This window comes from Littorina saxatilis, linkage group LG3 (genome assembly GCF_037325665.1).
Source record: "Littorina saxatilis isolate snail1 linkage group LG3, US_GU_Lsax_2.0, whole genome shotgun sequence".
NCBI lineage: Eukaryota > Metazoa > Mollusca > Gastropoda > Littorinimorpha > Littorinidae > Littorina > Littorina saxatilis.
Window position 1 is genome coordinate 16,933,854 of NC_090247.1, and position 23,713 is coordinate 16,957,566.

Sequence of the window (23,713 nt, forward strand, 5' to 3'; positions counted from 1 at the left end):
TTAATGTAGAAGCGATTATTCCAACTTAAATTTTGGCGATTCGGCCACTCATTTACAAGAAAATACGTAACAGGGAAACAGTTGCATTTCTTTGTAACCAATGGTTAGTTCTATCCGCATACTTCACTTAGCATTGACTCAATCATCCCCCAAAGGGTGACAACACCATTAATGAGTCAACGTGTTGGTATGATAGCATCAATAAAAACATAATATGGTAACGACCTTTTATCTCGAGGTCAAGGTCAAATTACCTGAAACACGAAGGAAGGTGAAAAACATCGAGGACGACAACTTCCGTAGTGTACAGATCCAGCCCCCCGCGAGAGCATCGTTTTACAATCTCCCAAATTAAACTTGAACTGGAGACTGGAAAATGTTTAGTCCGTGCGAGAAAGGGTAGACCTCACTCTACTGTGGTTTGTAGCAGTCTTGTGGTGTTTCTCGTTTTGGTCGTTTGTGCAAACTGATGATGTGCAAGCTGATACTGGACAAAATACCAATGATGAGATAGAGGTGTTTGGTTTCGGAGCGAAAAACGCCTGTTTCGACTGGTATAAATTCATCTTGTGCCAAGTTGGACAAGGATTTGAACATGACACAATTACACTGAGAAGACAAAATGATTTAGTTTGAGAGCAAGGTGGGTTTGTTTTGAATGGTATACGTTGAACTGCAGAAACATACGAGGATTGTAGTGGAGTTTTCTTACACTAAAAGCACCAACAAATCGTAAACTGTATCATTCTGCATACACAAATAGTTCAGGTACAACTTCAAACTTGTTGGAAAACTGACGAAATCATTGTGTGCGTGTTCAACTTAGGCAATCAAAAGAAATATTTTGGAAGATGAAAATCACGGTGCTTCTTCTGGGGATGATACCCCTCCTGGTTGTACCAGGACAAAGCTACTCCGATGGCCCAAAGTACCCCATCACGGCATCTTGGTTCCGCGATCGCTTCACGTACAAGGAATGGAATCAAACCCTGGCGGAGTTTCAGGAACAGGGAGGGGACACTGTGTTTCTCCGTGCTCCCCCCATCATCAAGAGGACTCGGGAGGACTTGATGGTGAGTAGTTAATTAGATATTCGTTTTAAGCTAGTTCGTAATGATCCAAAAAACAAAAGACTGCCAACATTCCAAAATTCTGAATAAAAACAAACAAAACAAGTCGCGTAAGGCGAAAATACAACATTTAGTCAAGCTGTCGAACTCACAGAATGAAACTGAACACAATGCAATTTTTCAGCAAGACCGTATACTCGTAGCATCGTCAGTCCACCGCTCGTGACAAAGGCAGTGAAATTGACAAGAAGAGCGGGGTAGTAGTTGCGCTGAGAAGGATAGCACGCTTTTCTGTACCTCTCTTCGTTTTAACTTTCTGAGCGTGTTTATAATCCAAACATATCATATCTATATGTTTTTGGAATCAGGAACCGACAAGGAATAAGATGAAAGTGTTTTTAAATCGATTTCGGAAATTTGATTTTGATAATAATTTGTATATGTTTAATTTTCAGACCTTGTTTTTAATCCGAATATAACATATTTATATGTTTTTGGAATCAGAAAATAATGAAGAATAAGATGAACGTAAATTTGGATCGTTTTATAAAAAAATAACTTTAATTACAATTTTCAGATTTTTAATGACCAAAGTCATTAATTAATTTTTAAGCCACCAAGCTGAAATGCAATACCAAACCCCGGCCTTCGTCGAAGATTGCTTGGCCAAAATTTCAATCAATTTGATTGAAAAATGAGGGTGTGACAGTGCCGCCTCAACTTTTACAAAAAGCCGGATATGACGTCATCAAAGACATTTATCAAAAAAATGAAAAAAAGTCTGGGGGTTTCATACCCAGGAACTCTCATGTCAAATTTCATAAAGATCGGTCCAGTAGTTTACTCTCAATCGCTCTACACACACACACGCACACACACACATACACCATACCCTCGTCTCGATTCCCCCCTCTACGTTAAAACATTTAGTCAAAACTTGACTAAATGTAAAAAGACAGTTACATGCACACCGTGTTTTTGTAATTCCAATTACATACCTCTCTTGTTTTTGTTTTCAATCTAGTTCGAAATAGTTGTGTATTGTGTGATATTATTTGATCCACGAGGTTAAACGTTTACACACGAATGTTGACCTGTTGAAAATAATGTCTTTCTGGAGTTATGTTTGACGAAGTGCGTGTGAGATTCAAATAAGAATGTATGCATGCGTTACAAGATATGTTTTGATATTAAGAAACATCATTGGACAAATGACAAGCCATGTTAAGTATAAATCATTCAGTTTAAAAAAAACTGGGACACATGTACAACTGGAAGAAGCTGTACTGAAAAAATTACATTCAGGCGGTTTGCATTGTATTTGGTTAATTAGTAATTTAAGTGGCTATACGGTCAATCAGTCGGTGAGTTGTAGAAATCAGTTATTGTGTTAGATGTGTTTGTATGGTCGAATGTTTAGATATGCCTGTTGTTGTTTGTGATAGTTTTAGTGTGTTTGGTACTGTTTAATCAAAGTTTGCATGCCTTAACTATAATATTCTTTTTTAATTAGCCGCTCTGCCTGTTTGCTTGTTTGATGGCTGTGTATTTTTGCTTAAACATCTTCTTTTCACTCCTCTTAAAACACTCATTAGCTCTAGAAATTCATTGCGTCCATAATTATTGGTTCCCAGAGAGACACAGACTTCACCTGGTGCGGCAGTAGTCACTCTGTCTCTCTATGTTGTGTCCATGTTTGTCCCAGAGAGACCCAGACTTTATCTGGTGCGGCAGTAGTCACTCTGTCTCTCTATGATGTGTCAATGTTTGTCCCAGAGAGACCCAGACTTCACCTGGTGCGGCAGTAGTCACTCTGTCTCTCTATGATGTGTCAATGTTTGTCCCAGAGAGACCCAGAATTCACCTGGTGCGGCAGTAGTCACTCTGTCTCTCTATGCTGTGTCCATGATTGTCCCAGAGAGACCTGGTGCGGCAGTAGTCACTCTGTCTCTCTATGATGTGTCCATGTTTGTCCCAGAGAGACCCAGACTTTACCTGGTGCGGCAGTAGTCACTCTGTCTCTCTATGATGTGTCCATGTTTGTCCCAGAGAGACCCAGGCTTTACCTGGTGCGGCAGTAGTCACTCTGTCTCTCTATGATGTGTCCATGTTTGTCCCAGAGAGACCCAGACTTCACCTGGTGCGGCAGTAGTCACTCTGTCTCTCTATGATGTGTCAATGTTTGTCCCAGAGAGACCCAGGCTTTACCTGGTGCGGCAGTAGTCACTCTGTCTCTCTATGATGTGTCCATGTTTGTCCCAGAGAGACCCAGACTTTACCTGGTGCGGCAGTAGTCACTCTGTCTCTCTATTGTGTGCTCATGATTGTTCCAGAGAGACCCAGACTTCACCTGGTGCGGCAGTAGTCACTCTGTTTCTCTATTGTGTGTTCATGATTGTTCCAGAGAGACCCAGACTTCACCTGGTGCGGCAGTAGTCACTCTGTCTCTCTATGCTGTGTCCATGTTTGTCCCAGAGAGACCCAGACTTTACCTGGTGCGGCAGTAGTCACTCTGTCTCTCTATGATGTGTCAATGTTTGTCCCAGAGAGACCCAGACTTCATCTGGTGCGGCAGTAGTCACTCTGTCTCTCTATGATGTGTCCATGTTTGTCCCAGAGAGACCCAGACTTTACCTGGTGCGGCAGTAGTCACTCTGTCTCTCTATTGTGTGCTCATGATTGTTCCAGAGAGACCCAGACTTTACCTGGTGCGGCAGTAGTCACTCTGTCTCTCTATGATGTGTCCATGTTTGTCCCAGAGAGACCCAGACTTTACCTGGTGCGGCAGTAGTCACTCTGTCTCTCTATTGTGTGTTCATGATTGTCCCAGAGAGACCCAGACTTTACCTGGTGCGGCAGTAGTCACTCTGTCTCTCTATGATGTGTCCATGTTTGTCCCAGAGAGACCCAGGCTTTACCTGGTGCGGCAGTAGTCACTCTGTCTCTCTATGATGTGTCCATGTTTGTCCCAGAGAGACCCAGACTTTACCTGGTGCGGCAGTAGCCACTCTGTCTCTCTATTGTGTGCTCATGATTGTTCCAGAGAGACCCAGACTTCACCTGGTGCGGCAGTAGTCACTCTGTTTCTCTATTGTGACCGGTTCGGTTGGTCTAGTGGTAAGGCGTCCGCCCCGTGATCGGGAGGTCGTGGGTTCGAACCCCGGCCGGGTCATACCTAAGACTCTAAAATTGGCAATCTAGTGGCTGCTCCGCCTGGCGTCTGGCATTATGGGGTTAGTGCTAGGACTGGTTGGTCCGGTGTCAGAATAATGTGACTAGGTGAGACATGAAGCCTGTGCTGCGACTTCTGTCTTGTGTGTGGCGCACGTTATATGTCAAAGCAGCACCGCCCTGATATGGCTCTTCGTGGTCGGCTGGGCGTTTAGCAAGCAAACAAACAAATCTCTATTGTGTGCTCATGATTGTTCCAGAGAGACCCAGACTTTACCTGGTGCGGCAGCAGTCACTCCAGTACCGGGGTGTTCGGCGGTCACTGCTATGACGAGGCGGTGACGGAACTGGAGAGCTTCGGGCTCAACGTCACTGCCCTTGTGACGTATGAGTACGAGGAAGGCTTCAGTGACGTCATCATGATGTGTCCGCGGGTGGATCGCAAGATCAACAGCTCCAGGATCTACTACAGGATCGTGCTGCCTGCCGGGGACTTTGATGAAAGGTGAGGTGTTAGATAGTAGTGGTATTTATTGTTGAAAACTTACTTTTCTGCGGTGTCAGTTCGTTTGATTTGATTCAACATGTCTTTTTTTAATTTTACCTAATCTATTTTATACAATTTATATGGGTTTTTTTTTTATTGAATCTTGTTCTTTTGTTCATGTAATTGTGTCTTGTTTTTTTTTCCACATGTATGTTCTTTTCTGTTATTTTGATAAAACGAGATGAAAAAAAGTAATCTAACAGCCATGTTGTGGTGATTTTTGATTATGTGTGTGTGTGTTATGTTGGATTTAAATTTATTTTACCTCGGGTATTTTTGTATTTTCTTGTTTTGCTCTCTGTCATGATTACCTGTGTCTAAGAATAAAAGCTCTGTTTGTTTTATTACAAGCATATATTGCAATGTTTAAAACCTTCCTACTTTGAGTAAAAGTCGATCTTTTCATATGTCTTTGTTTGATTATAACGATGTATTAAGATCTTTTATCTTAGTTAGTGTCGCGTTGTCGCACGAGAGTTTCGCTGATGATACACAGCTTCATCAGTCTGCCCCTCTTGCTGAAGTTGACGTTCTGGTATCTCGGACACAGGATTGCATTGCGGACCTCAGTGATTGGATGTCTTTAAACAAACTCCAGTTAAATAGTGACAAAACCGAAGTTATGCTGGCCTGTCCCAAGAAATTTCTCAATCACCCTTCTCTTCCTGCCTCTCTCACTGTCAACGAACTACCTATCTCTTTCTCTCCGTCTGTCCGCAGCCTTGGCGTCACTCTCGATCCAACTCTCTCTTTCCAAAAACACATCTCTAACATCTGCAAGTCCGCCTATCTAGAGCTGCGCAAGATTAGTTCAGTCCGTCACTACCTCACCACTGATGCAACCAAAACGTTAGTGTGTTCTTTAGTCCTCTCAAAGATAGATTATTGCAATTCTCTTCTGGCCGGTCTCCCTAAGTACCTTTTAGATAGACTTCAAAGGATCCAAAATAACGCTGCCCGCCTGGTCTTCAAATCTTCCAAGTATGAACACGCCACACCCCTTCTTCACTCTCTACACTGGCTGCCTATCACTAAAAGGATCGAATACAAACTCTCCTCTCTTTCTTTTGCCGTCGTTTCTGGTTCTGCCCCAGAATACTTCTCAGAACTCCTCAATCTCTACACCCCCTCTCGTCAGCTTCGCTCCGCCGCCGACACTCGACTCTTCCGACTCCCCACAGTGCAAACAAAGACATGTGGCGAGAGGTCCTTCGCCTATCAAGCCCCTGTGACCTGGAATAGATTACCTCTGCCTCTCAGACACACAGATTCTCTCACTACATTCAAGACAAATCTCAAAACACACCTCTTTCAGCGCAAGTGATTTTCCCTCCAGCATCTCCCCACCCACCCCATCCCGCCCCACCTCACCCCCTACCTAGTGCCTAAAATAACGTGTATATATATTTTCTGCGCTTTGTGTCAGCACTGTTTGTGTGTGTGTAAATAGTATTGTTGACACGTTTTTATACAGTAGCCTTATGTGGTTCTTGTGCCTAGGCTGTGTATTGGATTGTCATTGTATGCCTGCATCATTAGTTGTCAGTAATTATTACATGTGCTGATTGTTCTCTTTGCCTGCGCGCGTATAGTATGTTGGTTATGATTGGTCATAGTATGTTTGTTTATGTTTGGTCGTTATCTTTGCCTGTGCGTGTATTGTATGTTTGGTCGTTTTCTTTGCCTGTGCATGTATAGTTTGTTGGTTATGTTTGGTCGGTTTCTTTGCCTGTGCGTGTATAGTATGCTTGGTCGATGTATGTATTGTAAAGCGCTAAGAGTAGACATTTTTCTAGAATAGCGCTATAAAAGTTTGCATTATTATTATTATTAGTGTCACACTATCGCAAAATAAACTCCCTTTTCCCACATATTTCATTTTAATTGGCTGCACGTTACTATTAATTGATTACCAAAGATCAACCTTTTAAGCTAGCGGATTGCAAATTCATTGACAATTAAATCACAAAATGATCGATTTTCACAATGGAATGCAAAATACATTTCGTAATAACGAAATCGGTAGAGTATTGTTTTTACAAGAAGAATCTCTTTGTCTACAAGTAGGCTGAGCGATTTTCCGAGCGCCGAGCGGGACTGACGTAATGGTTCTGTTGACGTCATTCGCGGGCATTGACGCCCACTCTCTACTGCTGACCGAACTCATCTATTTTATTTTATTTACGAGAATTTATATTGCGCACATATCTCACCACACAAGGTGCATGGTACCTATTAATGCCGTGTGAGATGGAATTTTTTTTTACACAATATATCACGCATTCACATCTACCAGCGAACCTCAAGCCTATTAGGGCGAGCATTCACCTTTCACGGCCTTTATTCCAAGTCACACGGGTATTTGATGGACATTTTTTATCTACAATTTTGCCAGGAAAGACCCTTTTGTCAATCGTGGGATCTTTAACATGCACACCCCAATGTAGTGTACACGAATCTATAACTCTCATCGATTGATTACCTCACTGATAGATGGATGGATGGGTTGATGGATGGATTGATTGCTTGCTTGCTTGCTTGATTGATTGATTGATTGATTGATTGATTGATTGATTGATTGATTGATTGATTTTTCCAACAGCAAACCGTGCAACTTCCCGAGCGGGACTGACGTAGTGGTGCTGTTGACGTCGTTCGCTGGCACTGACCCCCACTCTCTGCTACTGACCGCTGCCGCTGAGCGCAACATGTCCGTGTACTTCGGTTTGCCCGCTGCCCCCTCTGCTGCTGACCAGGGTCAGGGTGCTGCTTATTCCCGTGGACACTATGGCAGAGGTGGGTTGTGTGATGTTCTACTTTTGTGAAGGGATAGGACCATTTACAGTCTCTGAGATTTACTTGCATTGTCACCTCGAACAAGAGTGCTACTTTGGTTAGAGGTTAGGACCACTCACACTGTTTGAGGTCCTTGGTGTGGTCGCTGAGAAAAAGAAACAAATGGGTTAAAGGGACATGACAGAAACCAGCAACACACCAACCTTGGGAGGTCTGCTCAATAGTTAACAAAAGGGCCTGCTTTGGTGAGAAGAGGGGAGGGGGGACAAGTACACATTATGTGTGTACCTATCGTCGTGTGGTCCGCTCTATAGTCGAAAAAAGGGACGCCAATTTAGTCTCCGAATCTCTGCATGGAAGCGAACATTTCGTCTGTCAGGATTGCTGGGCTGAAGTGTACCACGCGAAAGTGGGTGCCACCCAACCGGGTGAGAACAAAATTAATGGAACAAACGGCGGGTTCTGATTCGTTGAAATGACAACAAATGTCCATTTCAACCAATCCAACATCGCGGCTGGCTCCCACCCGGTAACTTGCTCGTGCACCTCGGCCTTGGTTGCATCATTACGACTCAATCGCGTTCATCCAACACTTAGCTGTGTTATTTCTCTTTGTTTGTCATAAAGGACAAGGCTTGGGAGCCTTTTTCGACCAGTCATTGATGGGAGCGTACTACGGCTGGGTTTACCGTGTGCTGCACGAACACCAGGCACGCTACAGCAATGTCAAGGCCAAGGTCACGGTCCATTCAAGGTCACGGAGGTCGTCAAGGTCACGGAGGTCTTCAAAGTCACGGCGGTCGTCAAGGTCACATATGTTTGAGCAGTCTGTGTACAACAAGTCGCTGGCTGGGTACTACAGCACTGACGAGTGTTGTCTCGCTCAGGTAATGCACACACCAACTCTGTTGTAAAAAACTGACTAATCAAGTGTTAATCGTTCGAGAAAGAAACTGTGCAAAGACAAATGAAGTATCTCGTAACTGGTTGAGAAAGAAATAGTTTAAAAACAAATAGAGTATTAATTGCTTGTGAAAGAAACTGTTTAAAGACAAATGAAGTATTAACCGCTTAAGAAAGAAACTGTTCAAAGATAAATAAAGCATCGAATCACTTGGAAAAGAAAAAAACCTGTTAATACAAATGGACTATCAATATAGCGCAAAACAAATGTTCAAAGAAAAATAAAGTATGAATCGCTTGAGAAGGAAACTGTTCAAAAACAAATGAAGCATCAACTATTTAAAGACATATAACGTATTAAATGCTTGCAAAAGATCACATAAAACCTGGCCACCATGTCTCCCTTCGTGTCACTACACACGTCACGTACTACCCGTTTCCATCACACACACTATCCTAATGATCTCTGTCACCAGATTGACCCCAGCTCGCCCTTCGTATCGCTGTACACACGGCTGGGGAATATGGTGCACGGGCAACCAGTATCCCTCTCACACACTGTGCTATTGATCCCTGTCATCAGGTTGACCCCAGCTCACCCTTCGTGGCGCTGTACACACGGCTGGGGAAGATGGTGCACGGGCAACCAGTATCCCTCTCACACACTGTGCTAATGATCCCTGTCACCAGATTGACCCCAGCTCGCCCTTCGTGGCGCTGTACACACGGCTGGGGAAGATGGTGCACGGGCAACCCGGCAGCAAGAAGCTGGCACTGTCGCCCTTCATCGACCTCAACAGGTCACAGCTCAACGCCACTGTCCTGCAGCACGTGCAGGGCTTGGAGGCCATCGCCAACACGGGACAGGTCGACGTCATCGCTGTGCAGGTGAGAGGAAAACTATATAGTTTAGCCGTACCTGATATGTATTGTTGCAGTCAAGGTGTACTGGGCTTGGCGACCATCGCCAACACTGGACAGGTCGACGTCATCGCTGTGCATCGCTGTGCATGGCTGGGGGAGGGGGGGGGGGGGGGCTAGTTAGTTTTCCATGATCATTTTTGTTTCAATCCCTCACCTTATTCAGCATTAAACGGGTTTTAGGCATTTCCGGTATTCTACCGCTTTTTGTGTCAAATTGTCAAGAACGAAATCGTCAACCGATGAAACATACCGTTTTTATTGCATTTGAAAGGTTTTCGCATCAACATAATATTTTTTTCTTAGACATTACAACTTAGTTGGGCTTCATAGCTTCGGCTCGTGTAGTCAGCCTGTCAGTCACTGCCCTGTCGTAAATATCGGGTTGCTATGATGTGGTAAATCCCGATACATCGCTGTGACCATTGATCAACCATTGCCAATATGATCTCACTCAAACTGCCTACTGTGGGACCTCCGGGGATATAGCTCAGTTGGTAGCGCGCTGGATTTGTATTCAGTTGGCCGCTGTCAGCGTGAGTTCGATCCCAGGTTCGGCGGAAATTTATTTCACAGAGTCAACTTTGTGTGCAGACTCTCTTCGGTGTCCGAACCTCCCCCCGTGTACACTACATTGGGTGTGCACGTTAAAGATCCCACGATTGACAAAAGGGTCTTTCCTGGCAAAATTGCTTAGGCACAGTTAATAATTGTCTACCTATACCCGTGTGACTTGGAATAATAGGCCGTGGAAGGTAAATATGCGCCGAAATGGCTGCAATCTACTGGCCGTATAAAATTTCATCTCACACGGCATCACTGCAGAGCGCCTAGAACTGTACCCACGGAATATGCGCGATATAAGATTGATTGATTGATTGATTGACCTCAACACGTCTAAGAAAAGTCTGGTAACTGACCTCTTATCCAGCATACATAGAATACATGTACGCGGAGTTTTGGTTAGAAATATTTTTAATGAACCAATGGAACTAATCTCAGAGACAGATACACAGACTGACAAAAGCTAAGATTCCAAACAAAGAAGCGAGCAAGGACTTCCACTCCAGGGATTGGTGGACAAACAGACACATGGACAGAAAGACAATAGACTAAAAATCCCGAACGTCGTAATTGTAAGGGAGGTGACCACATCATTTCCGTCTATCTCACGAACGCAGTTGTGTCCCTTATGTGTTACGCTGGCAGCCAAAATCGTCGCTTTTTTGCCCATAATTATGTAAATGAAATTTGCTGTAGGCTATATTAGTAAGCAGCATTGGGAACAGAGATGAATGCATTGTTTTGCGTTGCAAATGAAGAGAAACACACACATACAAAAACGTCCAGCGCCTGCTACAACTTTTCTGACAACTTCATCCGTACTGACGTGTGTTTTTTCGCAGGAAGGGCGTGGAGCCGGCAAGGGGTGTTACTACTGGCCGACCCAGAAACAACTACCCGTGAAGATGGGAGACGAGACACTGGACAGAATTCTCCACTACCTAGACCCCAACCTCAAGGAGAACGTCACATTTGAGGAGGCGTGTTCTGCCAGTAACCAGGAGGTCAGGATTGTCATGATGGGGGTTGGGATGAGTTGACAGCCTACAGCAACTCGGCTGCATTTAACCGACTGAGCCACTGTCTGAGGGACTGACTGACTGACTGACTGACTAACGGACTGACTGACTGACTGACTGACTGACTAACGGACTGACTGACTGACTGACTAACTAACTAACTTATACCTACAGCCAGAAACAAATACAACTGAAAAAAACAGGGAATGGTTGCATTGCGTTTTGAATGAAATGTTCAAAATAAGATGTTACCCTTGTGTGTTTTACAAGGGTTGACTTTAGAACATTGACATTTTCTATGTTTCGAGGCTCTCAGAAATAAAAGAAAAGGACTTGAGGTGTGAGATGTTACTCATGATGTCACGTTTCTTTTGTCACCTCCTGTTTGAATGTTCAGTTAATTGTTTTGAAGCACGTATTAACATGCATTATTCGTTTCATTTCAGGTGTTCGCTGCCTTCGAGAAGAGTCACGACAGCCTGCAAGGTGAACACGGCGTGTCCTTCGAGTTGTGGCTCAACGTGGAGGCTTTCGAGTACCTGCGTGACGACCCCTGTCTACCTGTCGACACCAAGGCCTCCGGTATGGGCGAGCTGCTCAACAGGGCGTCCAAAGCAAGGTACACACACACACATTCACACATGCACGCACGCACGCACGCACTCACGCAAGTACGCACGCACGCACGCACGCACGTACGTACGCATGCACGCACACACACACACACACACGCACGCACGCACGCACGCACGCACACACACACACACACACACACACACACACACACACACACACACACACACACACACTCCGGTATGGGCGAGTTGCTTAACAGAGTGTCCAAAGCTAGATAAAGACAACAGTGATCACGCGAGCCTCAAGTCAAAACCGATATATGTCTTCACTCGTTGCAATCCTGATACTCAATGAAACCGCGATCATTCCGTTACACGATCTATTCAAACCAAGTACAAAACACAGCAATTGGGTTATGTTTGCCGAGGAGAAACCTGTGAAACAAGACCGTTTTGACCCTTTCTTGTGCAGAGTGGACCGAGCGCTGGGCGTGGCCAGTGTCCGAGTGCAGAAGGTCATCTCTTTTGCCTGGGACTCGGACTTCACGTGCACCACAAAGCAGTACAAGTCCAGCCTGGCTGCTCAGATCCGCGCCACAGCCAATACACCCCTGTTGGTCAACTGCTCCTTCCACTCCCCTGCCAACAAATCCATCGTCGTCATAGGCTACAACCTGTTGGCCTTGCAGCAAATGTTTGAGGTGACTGCTTCTCTTATTCAATTTTGTTGTTGTGATTGTTTATATGTGTGTGACTACCGGCACGGTTGGCCTAGTGGTAAGGCGTCCGCCCCGTGATCGGGAGGTCGTGGGTTCGAACCCCGGCCGGGTCATACCTAAGACTTTAAAATTGGCAATCTAGTGGCTGCTCCGCCTGACGTCTGGCATTATTGGGTTAGTGCTAGGACTGGTTGGTCCGGTGTCAGAATAATGTGACTGGGTGAGACATGAAGCCTGTGCTGCGACTTCTGTCTTGTGTGTGGCGCACGTTATATGTCAAAGCAGCACCTCCCTGATATGGCCCTTCGTGGTCGGCTGGGCGTTAAGCAAACACACACACACACAAAATGTGTGTGACTTTAGTTTTTCTCTGCCTTTTGGTTAGAAACAGTGGCATAGTTCAACGATGTGTTAACCACAACGTTGTTTGGTTTCTGGCGTCCAGAGGATTCAGTAAATATTCACGAGTGTCTTCGCAGTGTCAGGTTGTTAGAACACGATTGTTTCGTTCACATTTGAAATAGAATATTGCTGCCTTCACATGGGGCAGAAAATGGCATACACATGAATGTCCACGTGTAAGAAATGTCAAAGGTACGTTGGGGGGTAGCCAGAGAGCGCAGAACAAGATACCAAGGGACATTATCCAGGCTAGTTGAAGATCTACACGTGGTACGTAATGTGCTTTTCTACTTTCCCATTAAGTGGAACAGCCCTGTTGGTGAAACGTATTTGCTCGTTGTCTTATATCTGCCCAAATAATTATTTCTTTTTTTCTTCTCTCTCTTTATTTCTCTCTTTGGACTGGGAGGCCGAGTGGTAACGCACTTGCGCTCGGAAGCGAGAGGTTGCGAGTTCGACCCTGGGTCAGGGCGTTAGCAATTTTCTCCCCCCTTTCCTAACCTAGGTGGTGGGTTCAAGTGCTAGTCTTTCGGATGAGACGATAAATCGAGGCCCCTTCGTGTACACTACATTGGGCTGTACACGTTAAAGATCCCACGATTGACAAAAGGGTCTTTCGTGGCAAAATTGTATAGGCATAGATAAAAATGTCCACCAAAATACCCGTGTGACTTGGAATAATAGGCCGTTAAAATAGGATATGCGCCGAAATGGCTGCGATCTGCTGGCCGATGTGAATGCGTGATGTATTGTGTAAACAAATTCCATCTCACACGGCATAGATAAATCCCTGCGCCTTGAATATGTGCGCGATATAAATTGCATAAAATAAAAAATAAAAAATAAAAATAAATCCCTGCGCTTAGAACTGTACCCACGGAATACGCGCGATATAAGCCTCATATTGATTGATTGATTGATCTTTGCATGGGATAAAGCCACCCTGCCATTTAGACACATACCAACAAAATCAACATTATTACTGCTTCCTATGCAAAGAGGTATTTGTTATGATTTAGTTGAACAGAATGACACTAATTGCCATTGGGAATATAAGTGATAACAAATATTTCAACTCTAGAAACCACTAATGTTGTTGATTTGTAGTATGTGTACAAGTGGAGGGATTCCCTTGCTTATGCCATGCCTCGTCAGATCTGAGATGATGAGCCTTTAATGTGATACGACACTGATACATGCACAACCTGGCGGTGACCTTGCGATTATTTTTTCTCTGCTGATATGACTCATGTACGTCACCAAGAGCCATACATAAGACGTGACGACATACCAAAGACGTGACAGAACCTTTATGTGACGCCGTTACTCCCACTTATGACGTCTTCTCGGACTTCACTTCGCTTTTGACGTCATAACTATTATATTTCATTTTTAGATGGAAGCAGGGTCAAGAAGAAACGCCGTGGTTTTTGCAATGTGTGTCGTATCTCATTAACTTGTGTCTTCGGCTTTAAGACAGTTTTTTCTTCTTCTTCTTCTTCTTCTTCTTCTTCTTCTTCTTCTTCTTCTTCTTCTTCTTCTTCTTCTTCTTCTTCTTCTTCTTCTTCTTCTTCTTCTTCTTGTCGATCATCTTTACACTTGGAGTCCAGCTCTGGATATGAAGCTGTTGGCCTTTTGTAGAGCCTCCAGGGGACCGTGCCGTTTTTCTTGGAGGGTTGTGGGCCTAGGCCAAGTCTCTGTCCTCAAGGTGGGGGAGGTTCCTGCAGTCCTGTAGGATGTGGGCTGCGTCTTGTTCTGCCTCTCCACAGGGGCACATGGGGGAGGGCACGGCATGCAATGCCCTAGGCTGAGGTGCACGAACCGACAGTTGTTGCCACCCAAACGGGAGAGAACAAACCGCGGGTTCTTATTCGTTGAAATCACAAAACATCTCAGTTTCAACCAATCCAACAATGCGGGTGGCGCTCGTTTGGGTGGCAATGTTCTCGTGCACATCAACCCTGTTCTCAGGCGGAAGATTGTTACCTGGTCAGGACTTAAGACAGTTTGACATGCATCGTTTCAGATCAACTGGCCGGCCCGGGGCAAGCGTCGGGTGGATCATCTGTACGGGTACTACTTTGAGACAGACTGGGGCGCGCAGCACAACAGGATTGCGTCCCTTGAGTACACGCAGCTCTTTGACCTTCCTTCTGTTCTCACTGACCTTGACGAGAAAGGTTGGGTTAGTGTCAAGGCCGGAGGAGCTCCCTGCATCTTCGAGTATGACTTTACTCGCTCGAATTTGGCCCGCCATTATTACCCTGGTGGTCGACTTTATCACTAGGCTTGGACAATGATTGAAAATAAAGCATAACAAGTTTATTGATACGGAAAATCGTATTTTGGCATTGTGTTTTTTTCATTAGCAAGCTGTGTGTGTGTGTGTGTGTGTGTGTGTGTGTGTGTGTGTGTGTGTGTGTGTGTGTGTGTGTGTGTGTGTGTGTGTGTGTGTGTGTGTGTGTGTGTGTGTGTGTGTGTGTGTTTTCAAAAATGCTGGCTTGTTTGAAGTTTCTTTTTACCATGTGACACTGGCACCTAAAAACGTAAAAGTACACGTAGCGAATCCCTTCAGCGAGAGTTATCCTTAATAGCATTCGCACATAGGGGTTATTCTCCAGAGGTGTGTATCAGTAGAAACCATGTTACGCGGGTAACAGTATGTCTTTTTCAACTTATTCTTCTTCGTTCATGGGCTGAAACTCCCACGTTCACTCATGTTTTTGCACGAGTGGGTTTTTACGTGTATGATGACCGTTTTCACCCCGCCGTGCGGGCAGCCATACGCCGCTTTCAGGGGAAGCATGCTGGGTATTTTCGTGTTTCTGTAACCCAACGAACTTTGACATGGATTACAGGACCTTTTCCGTGCGCACTTGGTCTTGTGCTTGCGTGTCCACACGAAGGGGGATAAGGCACTAGCAGGTCTGAACATAAGTTGACCCGGGAGATCGGAAAAATCTCCACCCTTAACACACCAAGCGGCCGCGGCCGGGATTTGACCTCACGACCTTCCGACAAATCGTCAGAGAACTTTCCAGAATGGCGCCTTCGACATTATATCTTTAAACTCGACGTTAGCATAAAGTTCACAAATTTGAGTGTGTACTCAACCTATATTCATTTTGGTTTTTAACATTGTTCAGTGCGAGTCACAACCAACTGAGACAGAGCACTATAAAGACAATAGGTAAGAAACAAAGGAATGGAAGCCCTCACAATACGCGACGATAGCCGTTGGTTCATTTCAATGCTTTCTTTTCTCTCATGTGTGTCATGCGACTAATTCTGTGTGACTCTCACTTGCAGATGGTGTCTTTATTTATCATTTTCTCGCTGTTTCTATCTCTGCTCAGGTCTGTCTAGGCTTTGTACACGTGATAACAGCATCAGAACGTGACCTTCCTAATTGCTTTTTGTGTGTGGCTGACATTTTTTTTTTCTGCCCTAACATTTGCTCTCACACCGCCCCGTCTCTGCATTCACTGCTCCATCCACATCTGAATTTCGTTCCGCTGCCAGACTTTTGCATTTTACAGACGCTCTAGGGAGGAATCTCGGGTCGCTGCGGTGGGCTACCCTCTGAAGATGACACTGCAGTGCTGCCGAGCTGACATGTTTGATATAAAAAAGAGCTACTTCCGAGAACAATTCCATTATTAAAAGCCCCTTCCGAGAACAATTCCAAAAGCCGCTTCCGAGGACAATTTCATTATCAAAAGCCACTTCCGAAAACAATTCCATTATTAAAAGCCACTTCCGAGAACAATTCCATCATTAAAAGCCACTTCCGAGAACAATTCCATCATTAAAAGCCATTTCCGAGCACAATTACATTACTAAAAGCCCCTTCCGAGAACAATTCCAAAAGCCGCTTCCGAGGACAATTTCATTATCAAAAGCCACTTCCGAAAACAATTCCATTATTAAAAGCCACTTCCGAGAACAATTCCATCATTAAAAGCCACTTCCGAGAACAATTCCATTATCTAAAGCCACTTCCGAGGACAATTCTATTATTACAAGCCACTTTCGAAAACAATGCCATTATTAAAAGCCACTTCCGAGAACAATTCCATTATTAAAAGCCACTTCCGAGAACAATTCCATCATTAAAAGCCACTTCCGAGGACATTTCCATTATTAAAAGCCACTTCCGAAAACAATTCCATTAGTAAAAGCCACTTCCGGAAACAATTCAATTATTAAAAGCCACTTCCGAGAAGAATTCCATTATTAAAAGTCACTTCCGAAAATAATTCCATTATTAAAAGCCATTTTCGAAAACAATTACATTATTAAAAGCCACTTCCGAGGACAATTCCATTATTAAAAGCCACTTCCGAGAATAATTCCATTACTAAAAGCCACTTCCGAGAACAATTCTATTATTAAAAGCCACTTCCGAGAACAATTCTATCATTAAAAGCCACTTCCGAGAACAATTCCATTACTATAAGCCACTTCCGAGAACAATTCCATCATTAAAAGCCATTTCCGAGCACAATTACATTACTAAAAGCCACTTCCAAGAATCAAAACATTATCAAAAACCACTTATATTACTGGGGGGGGGGGGGGGGGGGGGGGTGGTGGTGGGGGGGGGGGGGGGAATCATCATGCGTGCTTTATTTGCAGTAATGTGTAAACACTTGTGAGATAACCAAGACTATGGAAGATATACTCATGCTTGAAGACAAGCGATCGGTTGCTTTACCAACTGAGTTAATCTGGCTCACGGTAGGCAAGAGAGATTTCAACTTTAAATATTACACTTGCGTTCTCGAGCGTTGGGATGAGTATTTTCTCGACTCGCTTTTATATGGCAATCCGAATGGTGCAAAAGTCCCTTTTAGCTCTTGATGTCTAAATAACACATTATTTAGCTAAATAACGCGTTATTTAGCTAAACAATGCTTTATTTAGCTATATCATGCATTATTTAGCTAAATAATGCATTGTTTAAATTAAACAATGCATTATTTACAGATGCAGAAAAAAGAGAGCCCAGAGCACTAAATAATGCATTGTTTAGCATAAATAAGAGATTGTGTTTGTAAATAACTCATTATTTATAAATAATTACGCGTTTTCTCTAAACAATATATTATATGTAAATAAAGTGTTATTTAAATAAATAAAATATTATTTAGATAAATAAAATATTATTTATCTAAATAAAATATTATTTAGATAAATAAAATATTATATGTAAATAAAATATTATTTATCTAAATAAAATATTATTTATCTAAATAAAATATTATTTATCTAAATAATTTATTATTTAGATAAATAATTTATTATTTAGATAAATAATTTATTATTTACTGTTTTTGCCTTGAAATAGTATTATTACACTAAATAATGCTTTATATAGCTATATAATAGGTTTCCGCTATATAATTCATGATTTGGTAAATAATACATTATATACCGTAAATAAAATATTATATACCGTAAACAATTCATTGTTTAGCGCATCGCGAAGCCGTTTTTTCTCTTGTTGTTTTTTTCCACGTGTTTCCGTGGATCCACGAGAGCTCTGTTGATTCTCAAACTGACCAATCAGACAACTAGCATCTGTACACTAATTAAAGTCCCATTGTTGAGTGTGACGAAAACTCGTGGTGACGATTTTAAAACATGTTGGGTCACGCATGGTCCAATCTTACATGGTCCAATCTTACATGGTCCAACCTTACATGGTCCAACCTTACATGGTCCAACCTTACATGGTCCAATCTTACATGGTCCAACCTTACATGGTCCAACCTTACATGGTCCAATCTTACATGGTCCAATCTTACATGGTCCAACCTTACATGGTTCAACCTTACATGGTCCAATCTTACATGGTCCAATCTTGCATGGTCCAATCTTACATGGTCCAATCTTACATGGTCCAACCTTACATGGTCCAACCTTACATGGTCCAACCTTACATGGTCCAACCTTACATGGTCCAACCTTACATGGTCCAATCTTACATGGTCCAATCTTGCATGGTCCAATCTTGCATGGTCCAACCTTACATGGTCCAATCTTACATGGTCCAACCTTACATGGTCCAACCTTACATGGTCCAATCTTACATGGTCCAATCTTACATGGTCCAACCTTACATGGTTCAACCTTACATGGTCCAATCTTACATGGTCCAATCTTGCATGGTCTAATCTTACATGGTCCAACCTTGCATGGTCCAACCTTGCATGGTCCAATCTTACATGGTCCAACATTACATGGTCCAACCTTACATGGTCCAATCTTACATGGTCCAACCTTACATGGTCCAACCTTACATGGTCCAATCTTACATGGTCCAATCTTGCATGGACCAATCTTGCATGGTCCAACCTTGCATGGTCCAATCTTACATGGTCCAACCTTACATGGTCCAACCTTACATAGTCCAACCTTACATGGTCCAATCTTGCATGGTCCAATCTTACATGGTCCAACCTTGCATGGTCCAACCTTGCATGGTCCAATCTTACATGGTCCAATCTTACATGGTCCAACCTTACATGGTCCAACCTTACATGGTCCAATCTTACATGGTCCAACCTTACATGGTCCAACCTTGCATGGTCCAACCTTACATGGTCCAACCTTACATGGTCCAACCTTACATGGTCCAACCTTACATGGTCCAATCTTACATGGTCCAACCTTACATGGTCCAATCTTACATGGTCCAATCTTGCATGGTCCAATCTTACATGGTCCAACCTTGCATGGTCCAACCTTACATGGTCCAACCTTGCATGGTCCAACCTTACATGGTCCAACCATACATGGTCCAACCTTACATGGTCCAATCTTACATGGTCCAACCTTGCATGGTCCAATCTTACATGGTCCAATCTTACATGGTCCAACCTTACATGGTCCAACCTTACATGGTCCAACCTTACATGGTCCAATCTTACATGGTCCAACCTTACATGGTCCAACCTTACATGGTCCAATCTTACATGGTCCAATCTTGCATGGTCCAATCTTGCATGGTCCAACCTTACATGGTCCAACCTTGCATGGTCCAACCTTACATGGTCCAACCTTACATGGTCCAATCTTACATGGTCCAACCTTACATGGTCCAACCTTACATGGTCCAATCTTACATGGTCCAATCTTACATGGTCCAACCTTACATGGTTCAACCTTACATGGTCCAATCTTACATGGTCCAATCTTGCATGGTCCAATCTTACATGGTCCAACCTTGCATGGTCCAACCTTGCATGGTCCAATCTTACATGGTCCAACCTTACATGGTCCAACCTTACATGGTCCAACCTTACATGGTCCAATCTTACATGGTCCAACCTTACATGGTCCAACCTTACATGGTCCAATCTTACATGGTCCAATCTTGCATGGTCCAATCTTGCATGGTCCAACCTTGCATGGTCCAATCTTACATGGTCCAACCTTACATGGTCCAACCTTACATGGTCCAACCTTACATGGTCCATTCTTACATGGTCCAACCTTACATGGTCCAACCTTGCATGGTCCAATCTTACATGGTCCAATAATATATATGGACCATGTAAGATTGGACCATGTAAGGTTGGACCATGTAAGATTGGACCATGTAAGGTTGGACCATGCACGATTGGACCATGTAAGGTTGGACCATGTAAGATTGGACCATGCAAGGTTGGACCATGTAAGGTTGGACCATGTAAGATTGGACCATGCAGGGTTGGACCATGCAAGGTTGGACCATGTAAGATTGGACCATGCAAGATTGGACCATGTAAGATTGGACCATGTAAGGTTGAACCATGTAAGGTTGGACCATGTAAGATTGGACCATGTAAGATTGGACCATGTAAGGTTGGACCATGTAAGGTTGGACCATGTAAGATTGGACCATGTAAGGTTGGACCATGTAAGGTTGGACCATGTAAGGTTGGACCATGCAAGGTTGGACCATGTAAGATTGGACCATGTAAGGTTGGACCATGTAAGGTTGGACCATGCAAGGTTGGACCATGTAAGATTGGACCATGCAAGATTGGACCATGCAAGATTGGACCATGTAAGATTGGACCATGTAAGGTTGAACCATGTAAGGTTGGACCATGTAAGATTGGACCATGTAAGATTGGACCATGTAAGGTTGGACCATGTAAGGTTGGACCATGTAAGATTGGACCATGTAAGGTTGGACCATGTAAGGTTGGACCATGTAAGGTTGGACCATGTAAGATTGGACCATGTAAGATTGGACCATGCGTGACCCAACATGTTTTAAAATCGTCACCACGAGTTTTCGTCACACTCAACAATGGGACTTTAATTAGTGTACAGATGCTAGTTGTCTGATTGGTCAGTTTGAGAATCAACAGAGCTCTCGTGGATCCACGGAAACACGTGGAAAAAAACAACAAGAGAAAAAACGGCTTCGCGATGCGCTAAACAATGAATTGTTTACGGTATATAATATTTTATTTACGGTATATAATGTATTATTTACCAAATCATGAATTATATAGCGGAAACCTATTATATAGCTATATAAAGCATTATTTAGTGTAATAATACTATTTCAAGGCAAAAACAGTAAATAATAAATTATTTATCTAAATAATAAATTATTTATCTAAATAATAAATTATTTATCTAAATAATATTTTATTTAGATAAATAATATTTTATTTAGATAAATAATATTTTATTTACATATAATATTTTATTTATCTAAATAATATTTTATTTAGATAAATAATATTTTATTTATCTAAATAATATTTTATTTATTTAAATAACACTTTATTTACATATAATATATTGTTTAGAGAAAACGCGTAATTATTTATAAATAATGAGTTATTTACAAACACAATCTCTTATTTATGCTAAACAATGCATTATTTAGTGCTCTGGGCTCTCTTTTTTCTGTATCTGTAAATAATGCATTGTTTAATTTAAACAATGCATTATTTAGCTAAATAATGCATGATATAGCTAAATAAAGCATTGTTTAGCTAAATAACGCGTTATTTAGCTAAATAATGTGTTATTTAGACATCAAGAGCTAAAAGGGACTTTTGCACCATTCGGATTGCCATACTTTTACGAGTCTTTAAGTTCGTATTTGTGTACTGTACGTTCTGTCGATCTTATTCGAGCTAAGTTAAGTTGATAACTGACTCTATGCTCTCGTTTACTTTGTATGGAAAGCAATCTCAGGGACCGTTAATTTAAAGTGTGACCGACATTATGTTGTAGTCCGGCTCCGAAATGCATAGACCAATCGCCGATAGGCCGTGACGTCGTTTCACAAAAGGATATCCCTACCCAGAATTACATTTTGTGAATGAGATTTGGAGGATTTAGTTCGAGAAAACGACGCTCTATGGGCGGTTCATTATATAATGGGAAGCAAGCGGTTAAAATAGGGCGTCGGCAGAGCCAATGAAGGGGGATACTAACTAGTAGTTATAATATACCTGTGATTTTTCCATAATAACAATAATCTTATTGTTACAAAACAGTTTCTATTTTTATTGCTGCACCCAGCCCCTCTACGCCTCTGCTATTTCTCTGTCACCTTGACAACAGATGCATTTTTGAAATACCATGCAGCCAGGAGAATGGACCATCCTATAGTTGGAGTGCTGACTTGTATATATTCTAAAAAAATCGATTTCTTACCCACAGAAAGAAAACCAAGGCATCCTGTCAGGGATAAATGAGACCCTAAGGGAAGTAACTCATTTTGACCTGAGTTCAGGATGACTCAAACACATGTTCGGTGCTAGGTCAAAGGTCGGAAGAGAATAGTTCCTCGGCCAAATCGGAATCGGTGCTATGATGTATTTTTTGGAAACCATGGTGTATTTATTGGACACGAAAAATACACGATATATACCCGTAGTGGAATTACAGAGACAGAGAAGCAGCTCGTGGGATATAATAACATTTAACACAAAAGCATACCTGGGTTCAACTTGTAAAGGCACACAGAAATGGATTGATAAGTAAAGTGAGTACATGTCAATACAAGTCAACAGTGGCATGTTAGAATACTGAGCAAAATAAAATAACATTAAATACTTGTTTTTGTGTGTGTTCCTATTAAAACTAAAACATTGATGCAGTTAATGCTTCAGCTATTCAGATAACGTGGTGTACAGAAACAAGATCTGAATATATTGTATCTCTGTTATCGAACTTGTTGATCGATTGAGTGATTTTCCAAGCAATTGTCTGGCAGTATTTAAATAACAATACATTATAAAGCACGGGATGTTGTATTTTTCCTTCTTATATAAAAAACAGACAACAAGCTTCTTACATACTCAGCTAAAGTCTAACATTCACACTACCATACCCTGCTTCATTTTTGGTTCCAATGACAACCATGCCTTTTCTTTCCGCGTTTGCATGTTTCTTTTTCTCACTTCTCTTTCTCAAAACCCTCAGTAACTATTCATCCATTCCTAATATGGCAACTTTCGAAAACAAGTTTATTTTGGACAAACTTCACTGACTTTTGCATTTCGAAACAACACACTTTATTTTTTTTGTTTTTGTTGTGTTCTTGTTATCAGTTATTATCTATGAACCAAAAAGGTCACAGGAAAAAGATAATCGAGAAAATAACAAGTCGCATACGGCGAAAATACAATATTTAGTCAAGTAGCTGTCGAACTCACAGAATGAAACTGAACGCAATGCCATTTTTCAGCAAGACCGTATACTCGTAGCATCGTCAGTCCACCGCTCATGGCAAAGGCAGTGAAATTGACAAGAAGAGCGGGGTAGTAGTTGCGCTAAGAAGGATAGCACGCTTTTCTGTACCTCTCTTTGTTTTAACTTTCTGAGCGTGTTTTTAATTCAAACATATCATATCTATATGTTTTTGGAATCAGGAACCGACAAGGAATAAGATGAAAGTGTTTTTAAATTGATTTGGACAATTTAATTTTGATAATAATTTTTATATATTTAATTTTCAGAGCTTGTTTTTAATCCGAATATAACATATTTATATGTTTTTGGA

The 23,713-nt window shown here is 42.4% G+C and overlaps 1 protein-coding gene across 1 annotated transcript; it reads left to right on the top strand.

The window, feature by feature from the left end:
- Window positions 1-444: 444 nt before the first annotated feature.
- LOC138961744 (uncharacterized) lies at window positions 445-15,030 on the top strand. Its single transcript, XM_070333413.1, has 9 exons — window positions 445-1,073; window positions 4,502-4,746; window positions 7,391-7,584; window positions 8,212-8,471; window positions 9,178-9,375; window positions 10,815-10,976; window positions 11,438-11,610; window positions 12,039-12,267; window positions 14,714-15,030. The coding sequence occupies exons 1-9, from the start codon at window positions 852-854 to the stop codon at window positions 14,972-14,974; spliced, it is 1,944 nt and encodes a 647-aa protein (XP_070189514.1). The 5' UTR covers window positions 445-851; the 3' UTR covers window positions 14,975-15,030.
- The last annotated feature ends 8,683 nt before the right edge of the window (window positions 15,031-23,713 follow it).